Source organism: Strix aluco, chromosome 18 (assembly GCF_031877795.1).
Source record: "Strix aluco isolate bStrAlu1 chromosome 18, bStrAlu1.hap1, whole genome shotgun sequence".
Taxonomy (NCBI): Eukaryota; Metazoa; Chordata; class Aves; order Strigiformes; family Strigidae; genus Strix; species Strix aluco.
In genome coordinates, this window is record NC_133948.1 from 12,119,297 (window position 1) to 12,145,779 (window position 26,483).

The 26,483-nt window shown below is 41.8% G+C and overlaps 1 protein-coding gene across 2 annotated transcripts; it reads left to right on the plus strand.

Moving 5' to 3' along the window:
• The first annotated feature begins 1,794 nt into the window (after nt 1–1,794).
• Nucleotides 1,795–26,282, plus strand: PATZ1 (POZ/BTB and AT hook containing zinc finger 1). Of its 2 annotated transcripts, XM_074844326.1 has the most exons (6): nt 1,795–3,077; nt 5,452–5,515; nt 8,839–8,910; nt 11,278–11,449; nt 17,168–17,305; nt 19,204–26,282. In XM_074844326.1, the coding sequence occupies exons 1-6, from the start codon at nt 1,795–1,797 to the stop codon at nt 19,620–19,622; spliced, it is 2,148 nt and encodes a 715-aa protein (XP_074700427.1). In that variant the 3' UTR covers nt 19,623–26,282. The 2 variants fall into 2 exon arrangements, with proteins under 2 accessions (XP_074700427.1, XP_074700428.1); XM_074844327.1 differs by lacking the exon at nt 8,839–8,910.
• The last annotated feature ends 201 nt before the right edge of the window (nt 26,283–26,483 follow it).

Here is a 26,483-nt window from a genome sequence, read left to right on the forward strand (position 1 = left end):
AAATGCAAAAAAGTACCCTTGAACACTTTAAAAAGTGTTGTCTTTAACAAAACAAAGAACTCTGTTTTGAGAGCGTGTATTGGGGAGCGAGGGGGGGGATATTTCTTCAAAAGTAGAGAAAATTTCTGCCCTGAGACAGACAAGAGATTTCAGCAGAAAATGAGTAATGATGCTCATGTTGAAATAGAAGCTCTTCGTAGGGAGACCTCGAGCACACAGGGCAGATTCAGCACTAGGACAGTCCAAGCAACCCCGCCGGTGCGTGACGGCAGCGCCTTTCGAGGTGTCGCCGAGGCCCCGGGAGCCCGCGGGGTACCGGCAGCCGTGGGAAGCCCCGGGCAGCGCGAGGCTCAGCGGGGCACCAGAGTTTTCCCCCAACATGGAGGCGGGCGCCGGGGGTTGTGGCACCGCCCGTGCCTCCCGCAGCCCCCGGCCCGCGGGGGCCGTTTCTCCCGCCCGCTCCCGAGGGGAGGGCATTTTTGCACTGGAAGAATTCCCGCTGTACCCCTTCCCTCCCCCACAATGCCGGCGCCTCGCTCTTTCAGTCAGGCTGAGAGTTGATCCTAGTCCGGGGAGGAGGGGGGGTGTGAGAAATGCAATGAAAGACCGGGGGGAGGCCGCTCGGCTCTGCAAGCCCCTGGCCCCTCTGGGCTCGGCGCTCCTCAGGCGAGGCGAGGAGGTGGGGGCCGCTCTGCGCCTCTGCAGCTCCGGGAGGGTTTGCATTGGACGATTCGTGCCTGGGGAGGGGAGGGGGGGGAGGTTGCCTGCAGCCCCCCCACCCCCCGCCGGCCCCTCCTCCTCTCCCCGGCGGGAGGGGGGCCTGGGGGGCGAGCTGCAGCCCGGATATTTGGGGGAGGGGGCGAGCGCAGCCCCGCCGCCCCCGTGTGCCGCGGGCGGGGGCCTCGTTGCCGGCTCGGCATTGGCGGATCGGTGCTGGGGAAGGGGGAGACTGCAGCCCCCAGCCCCCGCGGGCGGGCGGGGTGGGGGCCGGCCTGCTGGCTCTGGCTGCTCTTGCATTGGCGGATGCGGGGAGGGAGGGGGGCAGGAAGCGGGGGGGCAGGGGGGGAGCCCGAGTGGCTGGAGGGGGGGTCTCTATGAATAGGGTGGGGGTCTTCTCGGCCGAAGAAGAGAGGAAAGTTTGCGGCGCCGGCGGTGCGGGTGCAGCGAAGCGGGCGGGGCCCGGACCGGAGCCGGCGGCGGCGGCGCTTGGTCGGGGAGCAGCAGCCGGGGGGCCCCCGCTGGATTTTTGTAGGGGGGGTGGTATCGCCCCCTCCTTCTCCTCCCCCCAGGGGTGAAAGTGCAAGAGGAAGTGCAGCCGCTGCCATCTTTCCTCCGCTCCAAACACACAGGGACGGACGGAGCCGGCAGCCCGGAGCCGCAGCCGCCGGAGCCCCCCTCCCTCCCGGCTCGCTGCAGCCGCGCCGCGCACAGCCCCTTCCCGCGGCGGCCTCGGCGGCCGCAGCGCCTCGTGGCGGCCGGGCCCGGGCGGAGCTCGCGCGCCCGGCGGCCGCGGCGGCCCCGCGCGGCGCGCGCCCCTCCGCCGCCCGAGCCTTTTGTCTCGCCCCCCCCCTCCTTCTCCTCCTCCTCCTCCTCCTCCTCCTCCTCCCTCCTGCCATCCCCTCGCGCTGTGCAGGGAGCGCAGCGCGCACCGCCGCCGGCCCGGCCAGGGGCGGGGAGGAGGAGGAGGAGGAGGAGAAGGAGGAGGAGGAGGAGGAGGAGGAGGAGGCGGCGCGCGCCGCCGGGCGGCCTGAGAGCGCGCGCCCCCTGCGGGCGCCAGCGGGGCGGCGCAGCCCCATGGAGCGGGTGAGCGAGGCCGCCGCCTGCGGCCCCTCGTCGGGCTGCTACACGTACCAGGTGAGCCGGCACAGCGCCGACATGCTGCACAGCCTCAACCAGCAGCGCAAGAACGGCGGCCGCTTCTGCGACGTGCTCCTGCGCGTGGGCGACGAGAGCTTCCCGGCGCACCGGGCGGTGCTGGCCGCTTGCAGCGAGTACTTCGAGTCGGTGTTCAGCGCGCAGCTGGGCGACGGGGCAGGTGGCGGCGCGGAGGGGGGCGCGGCGGAGGCGGCGGCGGCGGCCGGCGGGGCCCCCGCGGCGGCCGGCGGGGCCCCCGGGGGCGGGCGGGAGCTGGAGATGCACACCATCAGCTCCAAGGTGTTCGGAGACATCCTGGACTTCGCCTACACGTCGCGCATCGTGGTGCGGCTGGAGAGCTTCCCGGAGCTCATGACGGCCGCCAAGTTCCTGCTGATGCGCTCCGTGATCGACATCTGCCAGGAGGTCATCAAGCAGTCCAACGTGCAGATCCTCGTGCCCCCCGCACGCCCCGACATCATGCTCTTCCGTCCGGGGGCTGCCGACCTCGGCTTCCCTCTTGACATGACCAACGGTGCCGCTTTGGCACCCAATGGCAACGGCATCGCTGGCATGCCTGAAGACGAGGCCACGCGGGCTGCGCTCACTGCCGCGCAGTCCTCCCTACCTGTGCTGCAGGGCGTGGACCGCCTGCCCATGGTGGCAGGACCTCTGTCCCCACCGCTGCTCGCCTCGCCCTTCCAGAACGTTGCTGCTAGTGCCCCCACTTTAAGCACCAAGCGGGGCCGAGGGCGTCCCCGCAAAGCCAATCTCTTGGACTCCATGATGTTTGGTACCCCAGGAGGCCTGCGGGAGGCCGGTATCCTGCCTTGCGGCCTCTGTGGGAAAGTGTTTACGGATGCTAATCGTCTTCGTCAGCATGAGGCTCAACACGGGGTGACAAGCTTGCAGCTGGGCTACATAGACATCCCACCCCCAAGACTGGGTGAAAACGGTGTCCCCGGTCAGGATGACCCCGATGCACCCCGAAAAAGAAGCAGGACGAGGAAACAGGTGGCCTGTGAGATCTGTGGCAAGATTTTTCGGGACGTGTACCACCTGAATCGGCACAAGCTGTCACACTCTGGCGAGAAGCCTTACTCTTGTCCGGTGTGTGGCTTACGGTTCAAGCGGAAAGACAGGATGTCCTATCACGTTCGATCTCACGATGGCTCTGTGGGAAAGCCCTACATCTGCCAGAGCTGTGGAAAAGGCTTTTCCAGGTAAGAGAGTGCTTAGAAGGACCTTAGACACAAACGGAGACCTAGGAAGTTGTCTTTCCTATCCCTTGGGAAACAGGAGCAATTTGTACTTAGGGTAGTTTGACTGTCCCACTTTAAAATGTCTGGAGAAATGAGACTTCCATCGTTTCCGCTGGGACGGTACTCTACAGTCTCTTGAAAGGGTTTAAAAGTAATTAAGACCTAGAACTGGGAGTCAGCTGGCTTCTGGGTAACATTCCCAGCTTTGTCCCAGGCTTGGTGTATGCGTGTCCTTGGGCAAATCAGTCTCTCCCTCAGATGACTCTTCCGTGAAATGGGTAGTGAAATAATTACCTACCTCACATAAGTGTCTGGAGACTACTGATTTGTAGGTAGTTTGAAGGTGCTGTTGAAGTGCAAAATATTAATACATCTCAAGATTATTATTTTTCTCGTATCCATTTTAAATTTTCTTTTTCTTAACTTCCCTTCATTTCTCTTAGTTCGTAATGTTTTTTATCACCCAAATGTGAAGGAAGAGGTGAGATTTCAAAGGCTGCAGCATCAAGTATCTTTTAATACATGATCTTTGTGTCCTTTGGGTTTACATCCTTCTGAAGGGGATCCTGTTTCTGCCCTGCAACATACGTAAGATCTGTGCATTTAATGTTGCTGATTTCTTGTTGTCGCTGTTTGTGGGAGTTAATTTAATAAGTAGTTTGATACACGTAGTCGTGTTAGTGGTATCTTATAGTCTGAGTTAATGAATTTCAAACTTTTTTGGAAGTTTGATGCTCGCTTTGAGACTAGAAGTAGTGGGGGGAGGGGGATGCGTACATTGTGTTACTTTTGTAGCAGCAGTCGATTTTCTACAGCAGTTGCTTTGCTCTAACAGGAGGGAAGGAATCGAGATAGGAAAACTAATCAAAAGGCTACCAGGCTATGTAAACGTAGGAATTGTGCCCCTGCTAGATCCCTTGTTGATAGAGGGACTCTTTGTTACTGAAATAGGTTAAGAAAATGTAGACTCTTTTTTTTTTTTTTTTTTTTAAATCGGCAATAATTAGGGACTGCAGATTTAGTGATGGAAAGTCATAAAATGAAAATTTCATCTGTGGCTAGAAGTGAAAGTATTTTTCTTATTATAGCGCTACCTGGGATCGTCTGCCAATTTTTATTATTTTTATTCACACATACAGATTTCTGCTGTTGCTGTATGAAAGGTTGTTGTCAACAAGGGAAAGTGCAAGATACATGTTGAGTTCGATTTTTTTTTTTCCCACGAAGTTAATGTGAACAGGCAGGAATATTGTTATAGAAGTAAACAACAAAACTGTCTGCATATCTTTGTAAAACCAAAGTATGAATGAAAAGTAGAGACTCTTTCTTTAAGTTGCAGTATTCAGTCGTAGGAGCAGCCGAAGGAAGCTGGAAGCGTGATGTCTCTTTTGAGTGTCCTTCCCCTCATTCAGCAGCGCAGCAGGAGGGGTTGCTAGGCTTGGGGGACCCAGAGGGACCCCAACCAGTCTTTCCGGTTACACCGCCCCAGCCCACTTGCTGGAGCATCAGGTTTAACAGCCTGACTACAAAGTTCAGGCTATTTTCTGTCTGCAGTGCGTGAATTCCATCCCGTGCCCTCCCATTGGCGCAGCTGGGAAGTTGGGGGAGGAGAGGGTGGAGAACTTGTTTCCAAGCAGTTTTGGCCTCATACAATGAAAAGCTTTCTTCCCGCTAGGAGAAACTCCCACCAGGAAAATCTGCAGCTATTCAGTTCTCTCTTCTTCAAAGTAGGCTTTACCGATTGTGAAGAATGGTCGAACTTTTTTTCAGTAATAATTTGCTCTTCCATTGCACCTTCTAGTTGGGACCTTCAGAGCACTTTATTTGTATTAATGCAGTCTCCCCACCAAGTTGTGAGTTAGGACAGTATTTTTTCATCTTGCTGCTGGAAAATGTGTCACAGCAACTGAGTTTAGAGTCAGTCTTTTTGCACAGAGGTGCTTAAAGTTGGCTTCTTACGTCTGTGTTTGTGACATGAACCAAAAGGGTCTGACTTTCAAATACTCAGCAACTGTAAATCAAAGTGCCCTGACTGTCAAGATCTAAATAGGATTTTGGAAGGGGACATGCAGGCTTGAAAATTGTAGCTTGTATTTTCTGTTTTCTCTGATCGTTCAGTCATAATTTCTTCCTGAGGAAAAGCTGCCTTTTTAGCAAGTTGGAGAGAGTACTTACCAAGGTAGTGTCCCAGTTGGTGATCTGGTTCTTTGGAAGTTAAATATCACTACATTTGTAATAGATCCACCACTGGGATATTTTTTTTTTTTTTTGGTTAATATTGTAAGTTTATTTTTAGTATTTATTTTAAGTGTTCTTATGTGTATTTTCTTTTAAGGCCAGACCACTTGAATGGACACATCAAACAGGTGCATACCTCAGAGAGACCTCACAAGTGTCAGGTAGGAGCTGGAGGGGTTTAGACTGATGTATGAGTAATATTTGGCATTGCATTTATGTGTGCAGACAATCATGAAGTATCAGTAAAAATGCCATGTATGTATGAACTGGGATAAACGTTCGTAAATAACAGTGTTCAACAGTGACAGCTGCTTTACATCCCTCCTGTCCCCCAGCCCCTTGTGTCATCTACAGCTTTGGTCCTCCTGCCTTCCTCGCCTTCTACCAGATGTTCTTCCCTACTGCTCTTTCCCAGTCTCACCCTGGATCTCTTACCCAGCCACCTTTCCCTGGGCTCACAGTCAACATCACAAATGATTCCCTTTGGCCCCCTCCCCCCCCCTTTTTTTTTTTTTTTTTATTGCAGTTGTTGCCAGCAGGAGGCTCCAATGCTGACTTCATTTTTTTAGAATAATTTAAATAAAATTGGTAAATTATCATAACTTGCAAAGATGCTCTTTCTATTTTTTTATCACATAGCCTTCAGAACATTGCACTGAGCAAAATTGGAAGCTTTTTTTTAACCCAGGGGGAATATAGATAACAGCATCACAGTAGTCTTTGTAATACAATGTCATAATGTTGTATATAGTTTTTTTACAGTTAATAAGTTATTCATTAGAGTTTGAAAGATCAAATCAAGAAAGATATTTTGTAATTCATCTGTAGAGAGATTTAAAAGGTGCCCGGAAGTATTAATTCAAAGTTGAGAAAAAACTTCCACTATCACATACTGTCTTCACATAGCTGTTGGGCAAACTTCTAAAACAGTTGTTGGGCTAACAGTCTCCATGCTTGGTCTCTGAAGAAAGATTTATTTAATTATTTATTTAAAGAAAGTTGGAGCAAGATAATTTTAATTTTCTTTGAAGACAGTGAAGTTTAGAGGATTTTTTTCTTCTGAAATTTTTAACCACATTTTATGAACCTAGTCAATCCTTCATGACTGCTGCCTCCTGATCTGCATTTTTTTCCCATCTCTTGATACACCTCTCCTATGTTTCCACCAAATTGTGACAGTTTTGAAACATTCTTCAACTTTAATAATCCAGTGAACAGTTTGTCAGACATATAGAGCCAGCTAAAGATTTCTGTTGACCTCCATATGATCTGTGGGAGCCCAGCACCTTTGAAAATCAAGCCATAGAGCCTTCACATTGGTTTAACTGCATACCCTGTATAAATCCTTAGATTGGCTTAAGATTCTTAAGATGATTTAGGGGTTATAGATTTATATAAATTGGAAAATTCCACTCATAAAAAGACCTCGGAATTTGGGGATAGCAAGGGGTCTGGGTGGATGAACTGAGGACAACTACAAAATTTTTCCATAAGCATGTATTTGTATGCAAGTATGAAAACCAATGTTTAGGTCCCAACATAAACAGAAACTCATCAGTCTTTTGCCAGTTGATATCAGGGTTACTGAACAAACACAGTTTATGAATAACGTTGATAGACATGAATTGTCCTTTGCCAATTTTATTATAGTTTTCTGGTTGATTTAAGAATATTAAATATAAACTCTGTAAGTATGAATCAGAGGATACACTAAGAGCTAGAAAGTAAAGAAAGATGGAAGCTAAGGTTGTACAGCCAAGCTCAACTCCATCTCCTTCCACAGATGTATTTTGTGATAACAATTTCTAAGAGCAGTCTTTCTCATTGTGTATTGTTTAAAGTGCCATAATACTGTATGCACCGTTCATTTCAGTTAAAAGGTATAGGCTATAGGTTACAAGCATCAGGCCAGAGTTGAGGTTGTCATTCAGGCTTGGTTTGTTTTTGATTTTTTTGACTGCTTTGTTTAAATCATAGTTAAGTTAATTTTTCATGATCTTAAGGTGTAGAAAACTTGTTGAAATAACTGTTGTGTGTCTTTGCAAAAATATTTCATAATATCCTGTCAGATGTAGAAAGTCTTCTTAAATATGCACAGATCTGATACACATGGTACAAACCACAGAAGGGATGCTATCACACTGAAAATTTGTTTCAAATCTGAAAATTGATGTATAAATTGATAAAGTTCTCCTTGTGATTATTTCATAACCAGTAACACTTCTGTTCCATGACATGTATCTAAACACAGAATCTGGCCACTAAGAAGGAAAATAGTGTAATATTGGCATGTTGTTTCATCATTTTCCATTCTCTTTTTCCATTGATTTTGTTTGGCAAATTAGCTCCCCATGAGAGCAGCCTGAACAGCATTGAGCATCCTTTTTGAATCTGTTGAGTTCCTGTTGAAAATTCCTGTTATTGTCATGCTTTGTTTATGTTTATTGCAAAAGAGAAGTATTCTGTCAGTAAACAGAAAAGCTTTCCAGAATCCTCTACCATGATGCATTCTTGGAAGTGGTGCTCTTTACGATTTAAACAAAATCCACTGGGCGTTTACCTGAACCCTCACATATCTTTGCAAACCAGTGGATATCTAATATTTTGTTGATGTGACATCATGGTACATTTTGGGTTACCAGAACAAAAGTGTGAAGGTGTCAGCCCAACTTCAGAATAAATAAAATGAAACTATGGGAAGCAGGACAATTGTAAGCTGAGCATCACTGCAGCAGTTGTAATTTTCAGAGCTCACCATGTAATCCTGCACTCATTCCCCTAAAATAACAATTGTGCTTCACAGATCTTTTAAACTATCCTAAGTTCCAGCACCTGTAGCACCTGGTGCCAGACAAAGACCTAATTCCAGCTTTTTCATTATTGTTAACATAGACTCAGAATAGGGAAGGCCTCCACAGAGCCAAGGCAGATGAGGAATCAGATCCAAGAAGTTGCTCTGGTGTCCAGACAAGACACCAAATGACACTCTGGATCTTTTTGCCTGGATTGTTACAGTGGTCATTTTTTTTCTTTATTTTTTTTTAACCTAACAGTTGTTCTGGATGTAGGAGAAGGGGTAAGTCAGTTTTCTGGCCATAATGGAATAGTTCAGTTTACTAACTTGTCATGGGAAGAGGTGAAGCTGGGTTGTTGTCTTTTTGAGTGTGAATGGTATGAAAGTTAGGCTGAAGTTTGGGAGGAAGTGGTGATCTGAAAATCTGTGGACGTGAAAGAACAAGGGGAGAATACAGAAGTTTGCTCCTTCTCAGAGACAAGAGACAGGTTGTTCTTCTGGAAATTTAAATTAAAAAAAAAAAAAAGACAAAAATGCAGGTTAAGTTAAAGCACAACTTTTGACAAAAAAAAAAATCTATTTATTTAAGTAAACCTAAAATTGGCATCCCCAGTCCAGTGCTTTTCCCATTGATTTCAATGCAGAATGAGTTTCTTCCTGTCCTAATTTCTCTTACTTCCTGCCTATTAGCAGGAAAATGGCAGCCACCATGGAATAAGCTCAGAGACATCCACATCCATAGAAAAGTTGAACCTTCAAGAGGTATTTCTTAAACAATGTTTTTTTAAACTTTATATATTCTTTTTGATCTATTTATATACCTGTGCAATGTTTGATAGGAAAGCACTGGAGAGTTTTCTTCTATGATTAACAATTAATGATAAATACTTAGCACTCATTTAGTACTTCACATCTTTTGTAAAATAAAACTTTTTTTTTTTTGCTCTATACCTTTTATAAATATTAACTATTTGAATATTAACTTTGGGGTTTTCTTTAAACCTAGTCCTGTCTCCCATTGTTATGATTCAGCTAAACTGGTTCTTGCTTTCTCCACTGGACTTAATTTTTTTTTTTTTTTTAAGCTTCTTCGCAGATATATTTACTATATAGCTTATCCAAAGGTGAACTTTGCACAACTCAGCAGCAAGAGTGAGAAATCAAACACAGAAATGATCAAATTGCCTTTCCCTAAGCTTTCAACTTGATAAGTTCAATATGGGACAGATACGGTTTTACTTCTGGCATCCCTGTATTTATGTGATTTGTCTCTGGTCTGCTTCATCAACTAATGCACTCCCAATGCTTTTGTATGGACGCTTACTGTGGCTCAATATTTTAGACTTATTGATGATGGATCTCTTGGCTGTCATCCTTGATTGTCTAGTTATATATCTTTAGTTGATATCCAACAGATTGATTACTATCAGTGCTGGAATCCTGCCTTAAATGAGTGTTTACCTCTAAGAACATTTTAGTAAGTGAAAGCTGCACCTGTTTTGCTCAGCGCTGTGTACTGAGATTTCAAATGAAGAGAAATCTTTCATGTTCAGGAACTTGCCTCTTAATCTTCGCTACCTGTAATTTATGAATCTTTGTCTGGCGAGTTTAGTTAAACTGTGCATATCACAGAAATCCAGATAATTTTACTGTTGTCTTTTAAAGTTCATTAAGTCCTGATCCTCTGAGGTGCTAAGTCTTTTGCTTGCTGCAGAGTAGCCTCGGCTCTATGGGAGTTTACCATACTTAAGCATCTCAAAGGATCGAATGAGTGTAAAGCCTGTTGAAATTGATAGGTACTTTTCAGCTGCCTTCAATGTTTTTTTGATTAAGCTCTTGATTAACTAAATTATATAAAATTATATGGGTTATCCTCTTCTGTATTATCAATTTCACCTGTTTAAAGTTATAATTTTGGAATTTTGTTAGGATTGTTATTTTAACAAGGCTGTCTCTATTGAAACAGTTGTTTAATTACACACTGATACTTGAAAAGACAGAATATATCCAGTTCCCAAGTCACTTAATAGCCTCATATTATCTCTTAGGGGGTTCTGGTTATACATCTTAACGCTGCATTGTTTTATATAAAGGTGGTATAAATGAAAGACTATACACTCTTGAATGTCACTGTTGCCCGCTTGGTCTGGTCATTCTAACGTATGTTTGCTTTTGTTTTTCCTCTGGCACTTGTGAGCAGTGGTTTCAGACTATATCTTTAGTAACTTGTACAGTGTATTGCTGGTGATTTATTTTCCTTCGCATGTTAGAGCGAGAGCAAGCCTTTCAGAACTGGCAGGCTGTTGTAACAGGTTATATACATAGTCTGCATGCCTGCCAATTGCTATGGGAATAAAAATGGGAGGGAGCCTTTACTCATCTTAGATGGATTATGTCTGGGAAGTGGGCAAGTAGAATCAATATTATCTTATGCCAAATCAAGCTTGTTTCATGGTAGTAAGTGTAATATGATACCTTGATCAGGGGTAAGTTATAAACAGATTACAGTGTCATGCAGTTATTTTGATACCTGCTCAGTTCTGAGGCTTCACTTCTACAATTTGTCTGCACTGCTACTGTGAATACCAGGATGGCTCTTTTACTGTCTTCCGTCATATTCTCATCCCAGCCAATTCTCTGATGCTTTGTTTGTATGTCTTCATACTCCAAAGGGATTCTGTGTACTGAAGTTAGATTGATCAGATCAAAGAGTAAAACTTAGGAACATGACAGAGAGGACATTTTCGGTGGTCTGAAGTGTAACGGCCCAGTGAAATGGCAGAAATTACTGTAAATGGAGTGGTTTGTGCTATTTCTTTTGTTAAGTTTTTTGTATCTTCATCCTCTGAGAGGAGCTAAGGCCTTACAACTCTATCTTAAGTTTTACTCTCTATAGTATGCTAGAGCTGTTTCCTTGCTTTCTTAATTCTTTCAAGTAGTAACATCACATCTTGTGCAGTATGTTGGTAATCTGAATTTTTTATTTGTGGGAAAATGGCTTGTGCATCACGTCGTTTGTGTGTTTGCACAGGATCTAAGGTACTTACTCTAAAGAATACTAAATATATTCAACAATATCAGTGCTTTTAGCAGAGTTGATGAGTCACATGGTTCTCATTATACCTGCAGACTTGTAATGCTTCCTTTGCCACTCGTGACCGGCTGCGCTCACACCTAGCATGTCATGAAGACAAAGTTCCATGTCAGGTGTGTGGGAAGTACTTGCGAGCAGCATATATGGCAGATCATTTGAAGAAACATAGTGAAGGACCAAGCAATTTCTGCACTATCTGTAACCGAGGTAATGAAGAAACTTTTTTTTTTTTTATTTCAGTGGAATGGGACAACGCTTGAGGGAAGCTGTAAGGCTACGTAACTCTGTCTGCAACAGGAGGAGGTTATACCATATATGTGTATATATTCTTTGTTCTTATTACTGAATGCTTAACCTTGAAACTGATGGAGCTATAGGTCTGGCCTTTTTACGTGGCTGATAGTTCCTGAAGAAACTCAGTTTAAATCTGAAGCAAATTGAAGCAAACTGTAGACAGTTTTAGGAATTTCATTTGCTAAGTAGCCAGATCCCTATAAAATAACCATGATACGTTGCCTTGCCACTACTCACCATACACCTTTTTTTTTCTATAGCTGGTTAGACTTGAGTCCTTGCGATCAGTTTGCAAGAAGAATTTCTGAAGTACACACCAAGTTGAAAATTTTACACTGTACATTAAAAAAAAAAAAAATCTACATTATGTTATCAGTCTTGCTTAACCTCCTGGTGCAGCAGTAAAGTCAAGCTGCTTCTCCCTCTTAACCCAAGAAATTGCTTTGTATTAATGTACATTTCTAAAACAAATTTTGTAAAGAGTGCTAGAAATGTTTTACCTTTATTTGTACAAATACGCTTTTCATAGAATCACAGGATATCTCGAGTTGGAAGGGACCCATAAAGATCATCAAGTCCAACTCCCTGCTTCTTGCAGGACTATGTGAAACTAAACCATATGGTTAAGAGCTTTTGAAGCTTTTCCGTCTGTTTGTGGTACTCTTCAATTGGAGAGAATTGTAAATTTAGGCTTTGTGGGATGTAAGGCAAGCTGGAAAAATAATTTTGAATGATTGATACACAACTTCAAAATATATTGTTGGCTCACACAGGCATACATACCTAGTAAGTGTAGGAAGAGGTTGCTGCTGTGTTTTGGAATCTTGTTTTTTTTTCTGATGAGTTGTTTTTTTATAATGTGTGTTCCATTTTCTAATTTAAGAGAGGTGAAATCTTTTGAGAGAATAAAGCTGTTCTGTATTTAATGTGAGGACTGTACAGGGAGCTTTTGGATGACTACAAGTTGATGAGTAATGAGTGACATTAAATTGCAAGGGAGGCATTTCCAGTAGTTGAACAGTCTGTTAGGTCCTGAAAGTGATGTTAACAGTTTGAGTGGCAAAGGCATCTGGGTTGAAAATCTTCAGATTCTGAAGCTCCAGGTGGATGGTACGAAATTAAGCTTGGCCTCCGTTTCAGCTGAAGGCCTGTCTTCTGAAAAACTGCTTAAGTTTATCCCAATTCTTTCTGTGGTAACAACATGGAAGATGCTATCCAAGATCCAGGTGCTATCCTGCTCAACTTCAGTTGAAACTCTTACAGGTTGGGAGGAATTGTCTTGTTTCAGATTCATAAGCTTGAGTTTCAACTTAACTACCACTGGATGTCACTGCAGCTCTGTCGAAATTCAGCCTGTGTGACAAAGATAGATCTGGCATTCAAACAATGAAATGACTAAATGGTTTATTCACATTTTACAGGTTTGAATGTACAGTGGAAATTTAAAATAAAATAGACACTTCTCTGTAGAAGGATAGGGAACCTGTTGTACAGAAAACTTTAAGCAACTACATTATTCTTACAGTTTATTTCATGTGATGTCAGAGTCTGTTGTGAATTTGAGTTTACATCAGCACTTAGAAAACATAATTAATCTGGTGAATTATGGTTAAATATCTACCCAGTGTTAAAATTCATAGGAAAGGGAAGTTACAGATTGAATTTGTCAAACAACTGAGTTATTAATTTATTGTTATAAACTGTGAAATTTGATTATAGATTTATGATCCATGACAGCAGAATTTTTAATCCAAAGTGTTCTAGCATCAAATGATAATGTTTATTGTTTTAAATAAATATAATTTAAATTGTAGAGCCTGTCAAGATAAAAGTATAGTGGAAAATTTCTGGATTAGAAACATCTATTTGATAGGTATTGGTGCAGTCAGAAGCTATGCACCATTCCCCTGATGGCAGTTGTGCTGTGGCTGTGGTGCTTGTGCAATGGGATTTTGTTTTAGTCTTCCCTCAGCTAATGTGCTGGTGTATTTTTTAAATTGGAATTTAGCTAGTTCTGGATATAGTAATTGTCAAGCTCTGCATGTAGTAATTGTCAAACAAGAATGCTCAAGCTGCTTGTAGAGGGAGTTTTGGATGTTGTCCCACCAAAAAAAAAGTGGATGAAAAGGTGACTCGTACACAGCTGAACATATCCTGGTGTTAAAGACAGAGCTTAGAATCCCTCAATTTATCCCATCAGACTGAAGGCTTTTCCGTGGAACTTAATCAAGTGTCTCATGTTCTTTTAAAGGTTTAAAGGATTTAGGAGATGGGGAACTCAGTACCTGGCTGAAGGCAGTAGCCACTGGTTCACAATGTCATGCGTGTACCCATTTGCTGATTTTATTTATTTTACAAAATGACAGTGTAATGTCCAAAAATTACCATCTGTGACTTGATGTTTTTTCTGGGTTATTTTCTTACTTAGGGTCTTTATGTTTAGAATAATTAGGGAAGCAATTAAATCTTGTTAAATCAGGGAAGCTGTGCAATGTGGTGGTGTTCTGGGATTTTCTGTTTGTTTGTTTTTTTAAAAGAATTCATCTAAAATGTGCTTATGAAAACTAATCCTCAATCCTCACTTTTTAAGCAAATTCTCTTTAATCAGTTTAAGTAAAAAAGACCTGTTCCTGCTTTGTTGTTACATAATCTTTGTATTACTGTCCTTATGAACTTCATTTGCTTGTGTGGGCTTTTTCAAAGAATTTAAGAGAGTAATGACTTTGTCAAGTCTAGAAGTGGTACTTTGTAATAACATATGCAACTCAGAAGATTCATTTTCTGTTTCAGACACACATTGTTTGTTTCACAGAAATCAAATTAGGAGAAAGGTAAATATTCCAAGTTAGATGGAATTTTTCTTACAATAAGATAGAATTCTGGTATATTTCATGGTGGATACAGAGTTGATTAAAGCAAGACACACTTTCTGCATGTTTCAGCTAAATCCAAATTAGAATTTTTGAAAAAGGAGCATCCTGCAATTATTTCTATAGTCTGTCTCCTTATAGATGTTGTCTAAGAGATCAAGGGGTAGGTCCCGTTTACATAAAGCAGATCATTTCCTCTCTATGCATGTTTTAAATGTTCATTCTTCTGGTATGAAGAAATAATCTGCTCTGCAAAGCTGAGAGATGTGTATGGGTAAAGCAATAAATACATTCCTCCTTTAAAAAATACTGCCACTTTATCCTCTGCATTAGCCTGACTTTGTTTTTAAAGAGATTTTTAAAAGTAAAGGATTATTGTCTATGAATCTCCCATCTTCCTAGGACAGGCATTCATAATTAAGGTCTGGTGGGGGAAAAAAAAAAAAAAGGGCCAGTGCTAAGTGCTTCAGTAAAAAAATTAGGATAAAAACAACAAAGAAAAAAGATCTCACTTTAAACAGTTTCCTATGAAGTGGTTGGCATTCTTACTGCTTTGATGGAAGTTGATGACTCACATGTTCATCTGCCAAGTGCATAAAGGGGAGCTAATACACTTTGCAGGCAGTTTTCATTATATAAAACAATGTACTCTACAAATAGAATTGCAGAGTTCAGAAAAAATATTGTATAGCAGAGATTACAACTTCAGATTTTCCTGTGTTAATTGTGGTATAGAAAAACCCTGAATACCTGTATGTAATCCTTTTTTAATGGTTGGCAGTGAGATTTTAATGCACTGCTACATAAGAAGACTCATCTCAGCTGGCATGTGGCTATTAGACACATGTATGAAATAAGGGAACTACCTTGTAGTTGAAAGTATCACCATTATATCTGTACATTGTGTCCTTTACCAGTCAAGCACTGGTTCTTTCCATGTCTACAGTGAACTTTTGGTATTTGGAAAAATATATTCTTTTGTGACCCAGTGAGATATTCAGTACAGCATTTTGTGTCTGAGGGTGTCTTGCATTATTTCGGAGGATAATATCCTTACATTAATTGCCTGGATGACTTGGTCTAGGTGATTCTGCCCCATTGTATTTTGAGAGTTGTACATTCTTGGTTTCTTCAATTGTGATGTAGCTACTTTTCTGTACTTTCATCTTCAACTCAGGGGTCTACAGTAACTATCTCTTCATTCTCAGCAACCTGCCCTTTTTCCCCTTCAGCAGGTTGCTGCGGAGTTCTGCTTTGCTCTGCAGGTCCTGTATATATAATTCTTAATAACCCCTGAACACTCTTTGATCCTGGCTTCTAAGAAGGGTCTGGGTAGAGTGATATTCTGTTGGGTAGGCACAGCAAATTCTAGTGTAAAGCCACATTCATTATTAAATTCAGCACCTGAAACTAACAACTGTCAGAAAATCCACCCCACAGAGGTGTGCCAGTATTGGTTTTGCATCCTTCCTAATATATTATTATATATCATCAAATGTAAATGCAGTTATATCATGATAAAAATGGCTTTACAGTAGTATATTCATATTTAAAGTGAAGCATTGGTATGAAATTCTCTTGCAAGGACTTGTGCTGTAAACGCTGTATTGATTTAAAAAAATCTAGGTCTTGGGTTTTCTCTGTCCAGGAAGGGAACCTGGAACTCTGTGTCTGTGATGGTGAAACTTGTGTTGTGTTCTCAGTTAAAGAAAAATGTTTCTAACATGGAAGTGCTATAATATTCTGTTCAAAATTTAATAAAAAATCAGGGTGGTTGTTGATAGCCTTACCTTTATAGGAAGTTTTTAAAACTCTGTCCTCCTTGTGCCTAATACATGATCCAAATGTACTAGTACTAAATGCAAATCTTACTAAAATCTGAATTTAAAAACATTCCAAAATATATGTGAGATAACTTATTGCATTAAAGGAAAATGCCATATTTGTGAGACTTCAAAAACAATTTTAAAAAGCACATGCACAAATGTAAATAACTGTTTTGTTCAGAAATCAGTTGTATGAAATATGTTTTTAATTTCAGTGGTTTGGGCTTACAGATCAGAGCTAAGAGAAATATTGAAATTTAGGGGTTTTTGTTAACTGCAGAAAAAATGTGAGGAGTTTTAGGATGTTTTTTAAAACTCAGGATGAGCTGAACAGAGGAAATGTTCTTCAAAAATTACTATAGAACAAAATTGTGTACCTTAAAAACTCAGCTTTCTGCCTTCTACAAGTCACTATAAATGCTAGAAACCCAAGAGGAAAGCATACTAAATATCAAAGGAGGGTGTTACGAAATGGCGTCCCTTCAAATCTTAACAGCATAAACTAAACTGATTTGAACTATCTTCCAAAGTATCATCAGATGATGAAGGCATTTTAAATTAAAATACATAAACCAGCACAAAAATGGTGAAGAGACATGGGTGCCTTTTTGTATCATGTCTTTTCTGCCTTCTTTTACAGAAAGTTTCACGTCACCTGCTAGGTTTGCTTACATAAAATTTGTTTCTCAAGGAGGCTGTTCTTTCATCATGACTTCCAAAAAACAAATGAAGTCTAATGAAATGTATGCATTGCATTCATTGCCTTATGATGTCTAGGAATCCTACGTAAGCATGTTGTAGGTAACCAGAAATCAAGCTAGTGTAATGGCAACTTTGTAATAGGGAGTAGGAGCATGAGAAAGATTAAAAGAACAGGGAAGGCAGATGTGTGTCTTTGCTGGTGGCAGGATCTCATCTCCTTTTATCTTGTTTAGGTTTCTCCTCTGCCTCCTACTTAAAGGTCCATGTTAAAACCCACCACGGTGTTCCCCTTCCCCAGGTCTCCAGGCACCAGGAGTCCATCCCGAATGGGGGAGCAGCGTTCCACTGCGTCAGGACCTATGGCATCAAAGGCAAGAGACTCGCTGCTCTGCACCTTGCTGCTCTGTGCAGAACTTTGTGTTGTGGGGTGCTGGGCTGGGCATGAGAAAGGGGAGGGAGGAAGGACAGGGAAAATGCTGGAGAGAAGCTTAGGGAGATGCAGAGAAATTACGTAGCATCACATAGTATGTAATATCTGTCCTTGGATAGCCTATTTAACAAGTCTGGGGGAAGGAGATGGACATGCAAGGAGGGTACATGAATTTTTGGCAGCTTCTTTGATTTTAGAGGTTGAAAAAGCCACGTTAGTTCATCTTGACCATCTTCCTAGCAGCAGTCAGTATTTGAATTTTGCCTGAGGGGTGCAGATCCTTGACGGTTCCTTAGTCCCTCTATACTTGAATCTCGCGTCAGTCAAACCATGTTTCTGATTTCTGGGGAAGGATGGGGGAGCTGCAGAATGCAATTCATAAAGATTTCCTGAGCGGTGAAAGCAGTATTCATCCTCAGGTTGATTAGGAGCCATGCAACTATCTGTAATTAAACTTACACTTTTTAATGCTGTTGTTGGGGAGGAGAGGTAGAGGGTGATAATAGTCCTGTTACTTTTTTTGGTTTTTAACCTGCATTTAACTTCTGGGGAAAAAATGGAAAAAATATGTTATTCTAAGAATAGCTAAAGAGTATTTAACTTCTGAATATGTAAAGTTGTGTGTTAATCTGTGTAGAACAGGTTGCTTTTCACTTCTTGGTTTGAGCTGTCAGTATTCCTGGTGAAGCTGAAACATCAGAAAATTCTTCAAAACCATGGTTGTCCCAGAAAGTTATGTTTTTTCTTGCCCAGGAGAGCACAGCAGGCTGGGTTAAACAAAGTCTGTGCCAGTGGAAAGCTACAGTTGTGTAATTTTTTTCTGTTGGAGTCCTGATAGAGTTACTACAGAAGCCCTTTGGTTTTAGGTGGTGTGCTGACTTAACAAGAGATTTACTCCAGCTCAGTGGTGTATTGATTTCATGCATATCCTGTTTGGTTTGTAATGCTGAGTCCAGAGCAAATCTGTCTTTTGGGTTGTGCCAAGTGGTTCTTTGGTCTTTTAGAGTTAATAGTAGATACAGCTTATTTGTATTCAGAGACTTGTTTAGGGAGTACGTCTGGGTTTCCCACGCTCATTCATATGTGCTGAGCAAAGAGTGTGGACAAACTTTCTTGGCATACTGCCAGAGGAGAATGGGGAACACTCCAAACATACCAATGGCTTTGCCAGGATATGTATCCAAATGACTTAAAATAGTGTCCCTAACCTCTCTCCTGTTTCGCACTACAGCAGTTAAAGATGGAACAATTTTAGATTGTGAAGTTCACTTCTAACAGCCTTGCACTTAACTTGTAAAAAAGAGTTCCTCAAGACTAAATGGAATTGCGCTTCTGAAATTGCAGTAGCTCACTGCTGTTTTGCTGAGTATTTCCAGGTTTCTTCACATCTTGCTGCAGCCTGTTGTACTTTATTAGGTTTGTAGGCTCTCCCCCAAGTATCAACAATATTTCAGAAGTGTGGGAATGGATTGTACAGTTAAAAACTCATCATTAGGTCCATCCTTTTGTAATGCCTGAGGTATAAATGTTGTGAGACATCTGTGGGATTCAAAAAAGAATCATATAAACCAGAGACCCATTATGGTTGCATTCAGTATCACGACAAATCCATAATAAAAACCTGGATGTTGCTCTGGTAGCAGCCTGGTGGTTTGTAAAGAGGGCCTATGATCAAGGGCTTTAGAATATGAGGGACTGCGATGTTAAGTGTGTATCATTCTCTCATGACAGGCATTAATGAAATCAGGTGGTAACCAATATAATCTATTTTAATGCATGTTAAATACTTCTTCTGGGGGATAAGTGTCTGAAAACTTCTCTCTTTTCTTTTTCCCGTAGAAGGCCAGAAATGTTCACATTCGGACCCGATTGAGAGTTCTGATTCATACGGAGACCTCTCTGACACCAGTGACCTCAAGACTCCTGAGAAACAGAGCACCAATGGGTCCTTCTCGTGTGACATGGCAGTCAGCAAAAACAAAATGGAGACGGAAGGAGAGAAGAAGTACCCTTGCCCTGAATGTGGCAGCTTTTTCAGATCAAAGTCTTATCTGAACAAACACATACAGAAAGTTCACGTCAGGGCCCTTGGTGGCCCACTGGGGGACCTCGGTCCTGCTCTAGGATCCCCCTTTTCACCCCAACAGAACATGTCTCTCCTGGAGTCATTTGGGTTTCAGATCGTCCAGTCAGCATTTGCATCATCCCTCGTGGATCCAGAGGTCGACCAGCAACCAATGGGGCCAGAGGGGAAATGAGATCAGCTTGATCTTAACAAAGCAAAGCAGCAGTCTGGCTATAATGATAAGATGCTGTGAACGAAAGAGGAAATAATGAAATTTGGTTCTATAGCTGAGAATTTTTTTTATTCATTTTAGCTTCCCTCTTTGTCTCATGCCCTACCCCACCTTTAAACCTTCACTGGGGAGAGGGAGAAAATGCTTCTTAGCTGATAAATTACAGAAGATGGTGACCTTGAATAGGAGATGTCCTAAAACACCAAATGGAGCTTTAGAGGCTGCTGCTGGTGTTTTGACAAGATCTTCTAGAATAGACAAAAGTTGTCAGCACTGATCTGAGAATTAGACAGTCCTAGTGACCAAGGCACCTGGGGAGCTGCAGCTACAGGGAGCTATGCTTTTGTTTTCTCTCTATTCCCCACCTTCCCTAACCTACCCCTGAAAAACAGTAAGTTTTTAAAGCAGACCCATTATTGAATATAACATTAAGTCAAATGCCCCGTGGTACCTAGCAGGTTACAATGCAGTTGTCCTTTTAAAAACAGAAAAATTTAAAGAAGGTGAGAATTTGAACCCCTTCTGCCATTTGTGAGGCTGTGAGTGCTGCAGCAGGACTAAACTGCTGAGGAAAAACCACCATTCAGAACAGGTTGTTTTTGTTACTTTTAACCATTAAACTTGCTGTCAGGTTTTTAATTCTCTATTATTATTATTATTTTAGGACCTGTTGTAGTGAATTGCTACTGAAAAGCCAGTCTAAGGCGATACACAGAGCACTCTTAAACAGCAGTCACATTAGGGTTAGTATTAATTTTTTTTTAGATGTACCATAATTAATAACTTGGCTAGTTGATTGTTTTAAGTCTATGAAAGAAATAGTTTTATTAAAAAAAAAAAAGAAAAAAAAAAAAGGAAGGAAAAATACCATTGCAGTCTGGTTGACTGGTGCTCATTTTTCATGTGGGGACCTAGGGTATAAACACGATCAGCTATCGGGTTAACACTTTGTACCACTGACTTGTTTAGTGTGAATAAACCCAGGGGTTCACAGAGTGATTTTGATTTAATTGGATTGGACTCTATTAAAGAAGTTAGTATGTTACTTTGCATCCCCTCGTTTTGTCTGGTTTTTGAGCAATTTAGCCACCTGTCCAAAAGGTGTGCAAATGAGAACCAGTAAATAAGACATTAATCCCACTCTACACTGTACTGTATTCTCAGTGAGCTGGGCTTTTTGGCTACGGTCGTGCTCTCCTGATCTGCCTCTAGTCAGGTTTGCAAAAGCCAGTCTTACTCCTTTCTTTTCCAAAAGAAGAAGGGTTTCTGCTATAAGAGATGGGAATTGCAAACAGCATATCTCTGAAAAAGAATTGATTATAAAATGCAAAGAAGCTGGGCTCTAGGCTGTTGGAGGTTCCATTTAATCTGAAAATATCACTTGTGCAGAAATAATGTCCTTTCTTGACCCTCCCTTTCCTCCCATGTAACTTGTCAAGGTCTTTTGTACCAAATCCAGGTATAAATGTTGTTTAACACAGGGTTAGGAGTTAGGAATACTCTGAGTTATAATTATGGTTCTGCTGTTGATCCTCAAGGTCACATAGGACAGCTCCCTGAATTTATTCCTTCATTTCCCATCTGTGAAAAGTTTTCTCTACATCACAATTGTTGTGAGGGTTAATCAGCAAAGATTTAAGCAGTGATTTGGTAAACTAAGGTGCTATATGTACTGAATGTTTCTAGAAAAGCCACTCTGAAGAACCTAAGTCCCACACCAAACTTGCATTCTAAGAAACAGTAGCTGTCTCCATCATTAATACAGTGCTGGAGCAGGATAGACCACCTCAGACCAGGACCTACATCCCCTGCAGGAGATATGTCTGTATTAAATGTGAACTTGGCCACAAACTGCTGTTGCACCGCAACTTGGCGTTGCCCAGGTGCTCCTAATCCAAACCCTGCAGCTAATACATAACTGAAATAAGACACATTCCTGGTTTGTTTTTGTGTTAGAATTATAGAGCCTTTGTAAATAAATGGATTTTGGAATGACATTCTAAATTCTACAGACTTAGAAGCCCTAGCTTCTCTCTTGTAAGAAGCTACTTTTTTGTACTTGCTCTTGAGTATTATAAACCAAGGATGAATAATCAATGGCTTTCTCTTTATAGCACCAGCACTTTCTAAATTGAGAGCATGTTGCAGTGGACTTGATGTTTTGCTATTAATCTGAGTTGGGAGACTGAAGGACATGTTCTTCTCCATTCATCTTCCCCCAGAATCCCTGGAATAGGTATGAGTCTCATTTAAAAGGGGACAAAACCCCCCAAAATCCAAAAGAACCCACCTTCAAACTAAAGTTTCATGGAATTGCATTGCTGTACTGATAAGTTTAGTTGACAAGTAGAAACAGGACATTTCAAAAAAGTAACAAAACATTTTAAAATACCTTACAAATCTAGACCTTGTTGAGACAACCTTGTAAGCTGCCAAGCAAGTCAAGATAGACCAGGCTTTCCAGTCAGCATAACAATTCATTGGGGTTAGCAAATGCAACTGCTGTCACTCTGATTTACTAATAGCTTGTATTTAAGCTACCAGAAAAATTTTTGTTGAATTGAGGCTGTATTCTGAAAAATATTAGAAGTCTGTGTCCTTAATGTTCCTGTATGCACTCAAAGAGGGTGCACTAGTCATAAAATTCAACTCCAAAAGACAGAATAGAGGATATTTTCATCCTACATTTAGCTCCACTGACTTTAGTGTTACTAGTGGGTTGAGTTTTGGCCATGTGTATCCAAATTTACTTTTGAATGCTACAGAATTTGACCTGATAAATGAAAAGCCTTGAACTAAAAAGAAAGCCTTCTAAAACACTAACTGTGCATTTTGCTTGTCAAAGAAAATGCTTACTAAGTTGTCATGAATACATTGAATGAAAGCTACTTACTTCTCAGTCTAGTGGACAGGGAAACAATTAGGGCAGGAAGCTAACAATCCTGAAATTACAGTTCTAGATCATCCTAGTGTAAATGGGAGAGATTTGCACCAACACAAGAGACTGGTGCAGACTGGTGCCAGCAGTAGGTTGGGCAGATCTTTAGCAGTGGTGTGTTTTCAGAGCTTTTTGCTTCTTTGGGGGCATATTGTTCTGGATAGTAATTTAATCTACATGCAAATTCTTTATATTCTGTGCTTTGGGAAGTGTCTGCTTCTCATAGAACAGAAGGCAGATCCAAACAGAAAACTCAGCCTCCTAAGTTCAGAGTTCAAAGGCAAGTACTTTACATGCCCTGAACTGCAACCTCGCTTGTTTGTTACATTTTTAATTGGCATATCAGTGTATATGTGATAGCTCTCATTTGGGGCCAGCCCTCCTTTCCTTATCTTCTTTGGTGGGACTGCAATCCAGTGTTTGAGTCGATGCAATTTCCTGCCAAGAAGGGAACTTCAGTTCATGCAAATTTAGATAATCAGAGGTGTAGTATTTCTTTGTATTATAGGAGTCCCTAAACCCCTCAACTGAGGCTCTGACCCTTGTGTATTAGGTAGGATGAAAACATCTTCAACCATTTATAATCTAAACACTAAAGACAGACAAGAAAGGAATAGATGCTTAGAGGTGAACGAATGAAATAAAGATGAAGGACTAAAAAACCACTTGCATGCATGCTTAAATGTTGTGTTGAATGTAGGGGCACAGACTTACCAGGCTTCTTTTGTTGCCTGAATTTATCTTTATGTACTGTTAATCCACAACAAATGCAAGGTAAAGCAATTTAATGTGAATTTATTCCATACTGAGTTAAATGAAATGACATTACCTTGCATTTGTCATGTGTTAGATGTGTGCAAACAGACCTAACAGTGCGGCTCACCTGATGCATGGTAATGTGGTGCGTGTGAGCTTTCAATCTTAAGTGATTTGCCCATGATGACGTGGGAAATTGATAGCAGAACCAGAAATTGAACACAGATTTTTCCTTCTCTCAATCCAGTGCCTTAACTATAGTAGGGCAAAGTATTATATGTTGGGGGGGATGATTGTTTTGTTTGTTTTTTAAAGCCTAGAACTATAAGATGGTGTGGAGTTGGTCTTCCTACCAATCTTTTGAATAATTGCAAATGCCCAGTCACAATTTTAGACCTGTTTGAGTGCCAGTGACTTAGGGAATATTTGTTATTTCCCACGTATTCCCTGAAATTATTGTTCCTCCCTCAACTGCTGTCAGCAGTAAGGAATGACTTGAATAGAAGAGCTGTGTAACTGAATGTCTATCTAACTCAACTAATTGAATTGATAGTATGAAAGCTAACCTAGATTTTTTTGTAGGCTCTGTTGTAACTTTAGTGTCTTGTTTTTTCACTAAATCTTTGTTCCTAGAAATCAATATCTGAACTTATGTCTTGAGTCTGGAGTGGGGTACCACTTTCAGCTTTAATTTTTTTTTAAGGTGCTTGCTTGAGGAAGTAGATGCCAAAGTAAACTTCAAAGGAACTCCAGACTTCAGTGTTGGAAGAATGAAAGGAGAGCAAGAGCTCTCTTTGGGTTTCATGAGAGATAAATGGACAAAGTAAAAAAACAGTTACCAAAATTTTAAGTAATTAAATGGGAAAGGCTTTTCTTTATCACCCACAAAAATAATCAGATATTTTCAATTGTTCAGCATGGCAGAAACTCTGAGAGCAAGTGCCAAACAAAACCATGGAATGTGTTGGCTTTTTTAGCATTATGAATATACCTTAACAGCATTATGAATATTTTAATGTAAATTAAGCCAGCTGTGTACCATTCACCTTTTGCCTGGGCACAGTACCTGAGTTGTAATTGAATAGAACATAAACTCACAGTGAATCTCTGAGCTTATGCTCTCAGTTCCACACCAAGAGACAAAACAAATGAGCAAAGAGGGAAAATCAATAGGAAAACTTAAAAGGGAAAAAAGATCCTGGAAGATTCCCATGTCTCCTGAGAGAGTCCCACTACCCTGAACATCACTTTCAAACCAAGATCCTTCAGCTGTTGTGAATGAGCCTTTGGGAACAGATTTGGCTTTCAGCCCCATCTGCTGTGCTCCCCAGCTGCAGCCCGAGGCCACGTTCACTGTCGCAGAGTCAGCAGCAGCAGCATTGGCATCATGTCTTCTTGCCTGCTCCCTCGACACCTTCACCCTCCACACATTCCTGTGCCAGTGTGGTACTTAACTCAGATGTGTACAGCTCTGCACATAACTGCGTTAGCTATAAAACAAACCAGAGAACTATTATTTGGCTAAAAAGAAAAAAAAAACAACACAAAACTTGAAAATAGCGATGTGATGTAACTGCAAAGTGGTGCAGAACAGAAGCAGGAACCCTGGCTGTAAGGGGTTGTGGTGATGGCTGGAATGGTTAAAGCATGTTAGTGAAAAACCACAGCTGTTTGCTCTGTGGTAGCAGCTAATGAATGGCTGTTTGTAAAGAATTAACACCTTGTGTCATTTCTAGCCTCTTCCTGTGTTTTGTTCCCATCTATAAAATGAGATGATGATGACCTTGGGTAAGACTGTTTCAAGATTTGATTGACATCCCAAATTGTGCTGCAGAATTTTGCTGCTGAACTCTACTACAGACGTTTGGCCTCACTGACTTCAGGTGTAATGGAAAGTTAAACATTTGGCCACGTTTTTCCTGAAAGGTGAAATATTTAAATTAATTTAAAGCCTGCCTAGCACTCTTGATCTGCTCTCAGGGTTTATGTGATTGAGCTGGGTGGCCTCTCTACTTGTACTGCAGTTTTGGAGACCTGGAAGGGCTCTGAGCTGAGATGTGCTGAAGGAAGGAGGTAACTGGTGTCTCACTGATGTTCCAGTGACTCCCTCCCAGCTCCTGGGTTCCATGTGGACCATGGGGTCACTTCAGCCAACCACTGGCAGCCATAGATGCTCTAGAGCTTCTTGCAGTCATGTAGTGAGCTTGGGAACATGCTTTTATAATACATCAGTCTCATGCTTGCTAACAGCTTTTTGGCTGCTGTGTCTACAAACTGGTGCCTTTTCCAGGCAATTTTTACATGCCCTCTGCAAAGCTGTCAGACTGACTGCTGGCTCTTAAAGAATCAACCAAGCCTTGCTCTTGGGCTCAGAATTTCTCTTCAGTACTGTTGTAATCTGAAAGTTTGCTGCAATTAGTGCAAATACACAGTGTAAGAGAGAAAATAAAAGGCTGTTCTCAGATGTCCTGTAGAGTGAACAACTGAAACATGAGTGTGGGATGGGCCAGGAAAACTGGCATTTTTCCCTGGCTGCACACTGTATGGAAGAGACAGTGCCTTGGAAGGGAAGGAGCAGAAAAGTTTGCCATTGGCTCTGATGAATCCCAATCCTGCTTCTACTGAAGTTGCTGGGAATCCTCCCATTTTCTTCAGTGTGAGCATGAAAGGATCTTAGGTAAGGATGGATGACTCTTTCCCTACTTGAATGAAGTCTCTTGCCTATTTATGGGCCTGCTTCTATTGAAACCGAGCCTGTTTTAGCCTTTTTGGGTTCTTAGGGACCTGTTTGTATAAAGCAACTTACCTACCTATCTTTTTTTTTCTATTGTGTGTATTTTTTGTATGTTCTGTTGGAAGGTGAAGCCTCTGTAGAAGGGGATACAAAAACTGATTTTTAAATAGTAATAAACCAAAAGAGAATTAAACTCTGCAGGCTGCATGCATTCATTTCCTGGAGTTGGAGAGTAGAGACCATGAGTGCACAGAGAAACAGCCTGCATTTCTCGAATCTCAAAATCTTCCTTTTCAGAGACAGTTCCTCAGCTCTATATGAATAACCATAGCGTGGTGGGCAGGTTGCAACATTGTGTATCAGGATGGCCTTATTTTGAGTAGAAAATCCTTTC

Bases quoted from the DNA above. Each gene is read 5' to 3' on its own strand.
- PATZ1 (XM_074844326.1), top strand. From the start codon at position 1,795: ATGGAGCGGGTGAGCGAGGCCGCCGCCTGCGGCCCCTCGTCGGGCTGC. The intron at 11,450-17,167 runs GTAATGAAGAAA...TATCTTGTTTAG, and splicing joins CTGCACTATCTGTAACCGAG to GTTTCTCCTCTGCCTCCTAC. The intron at 17,306-19,203 runs GCAAGAGACTCG...TTTTTCCCGTAG, and splicing joins CAGGACCTATGGCATCAAAG to AAGGCCAGAAATGTTCACAT.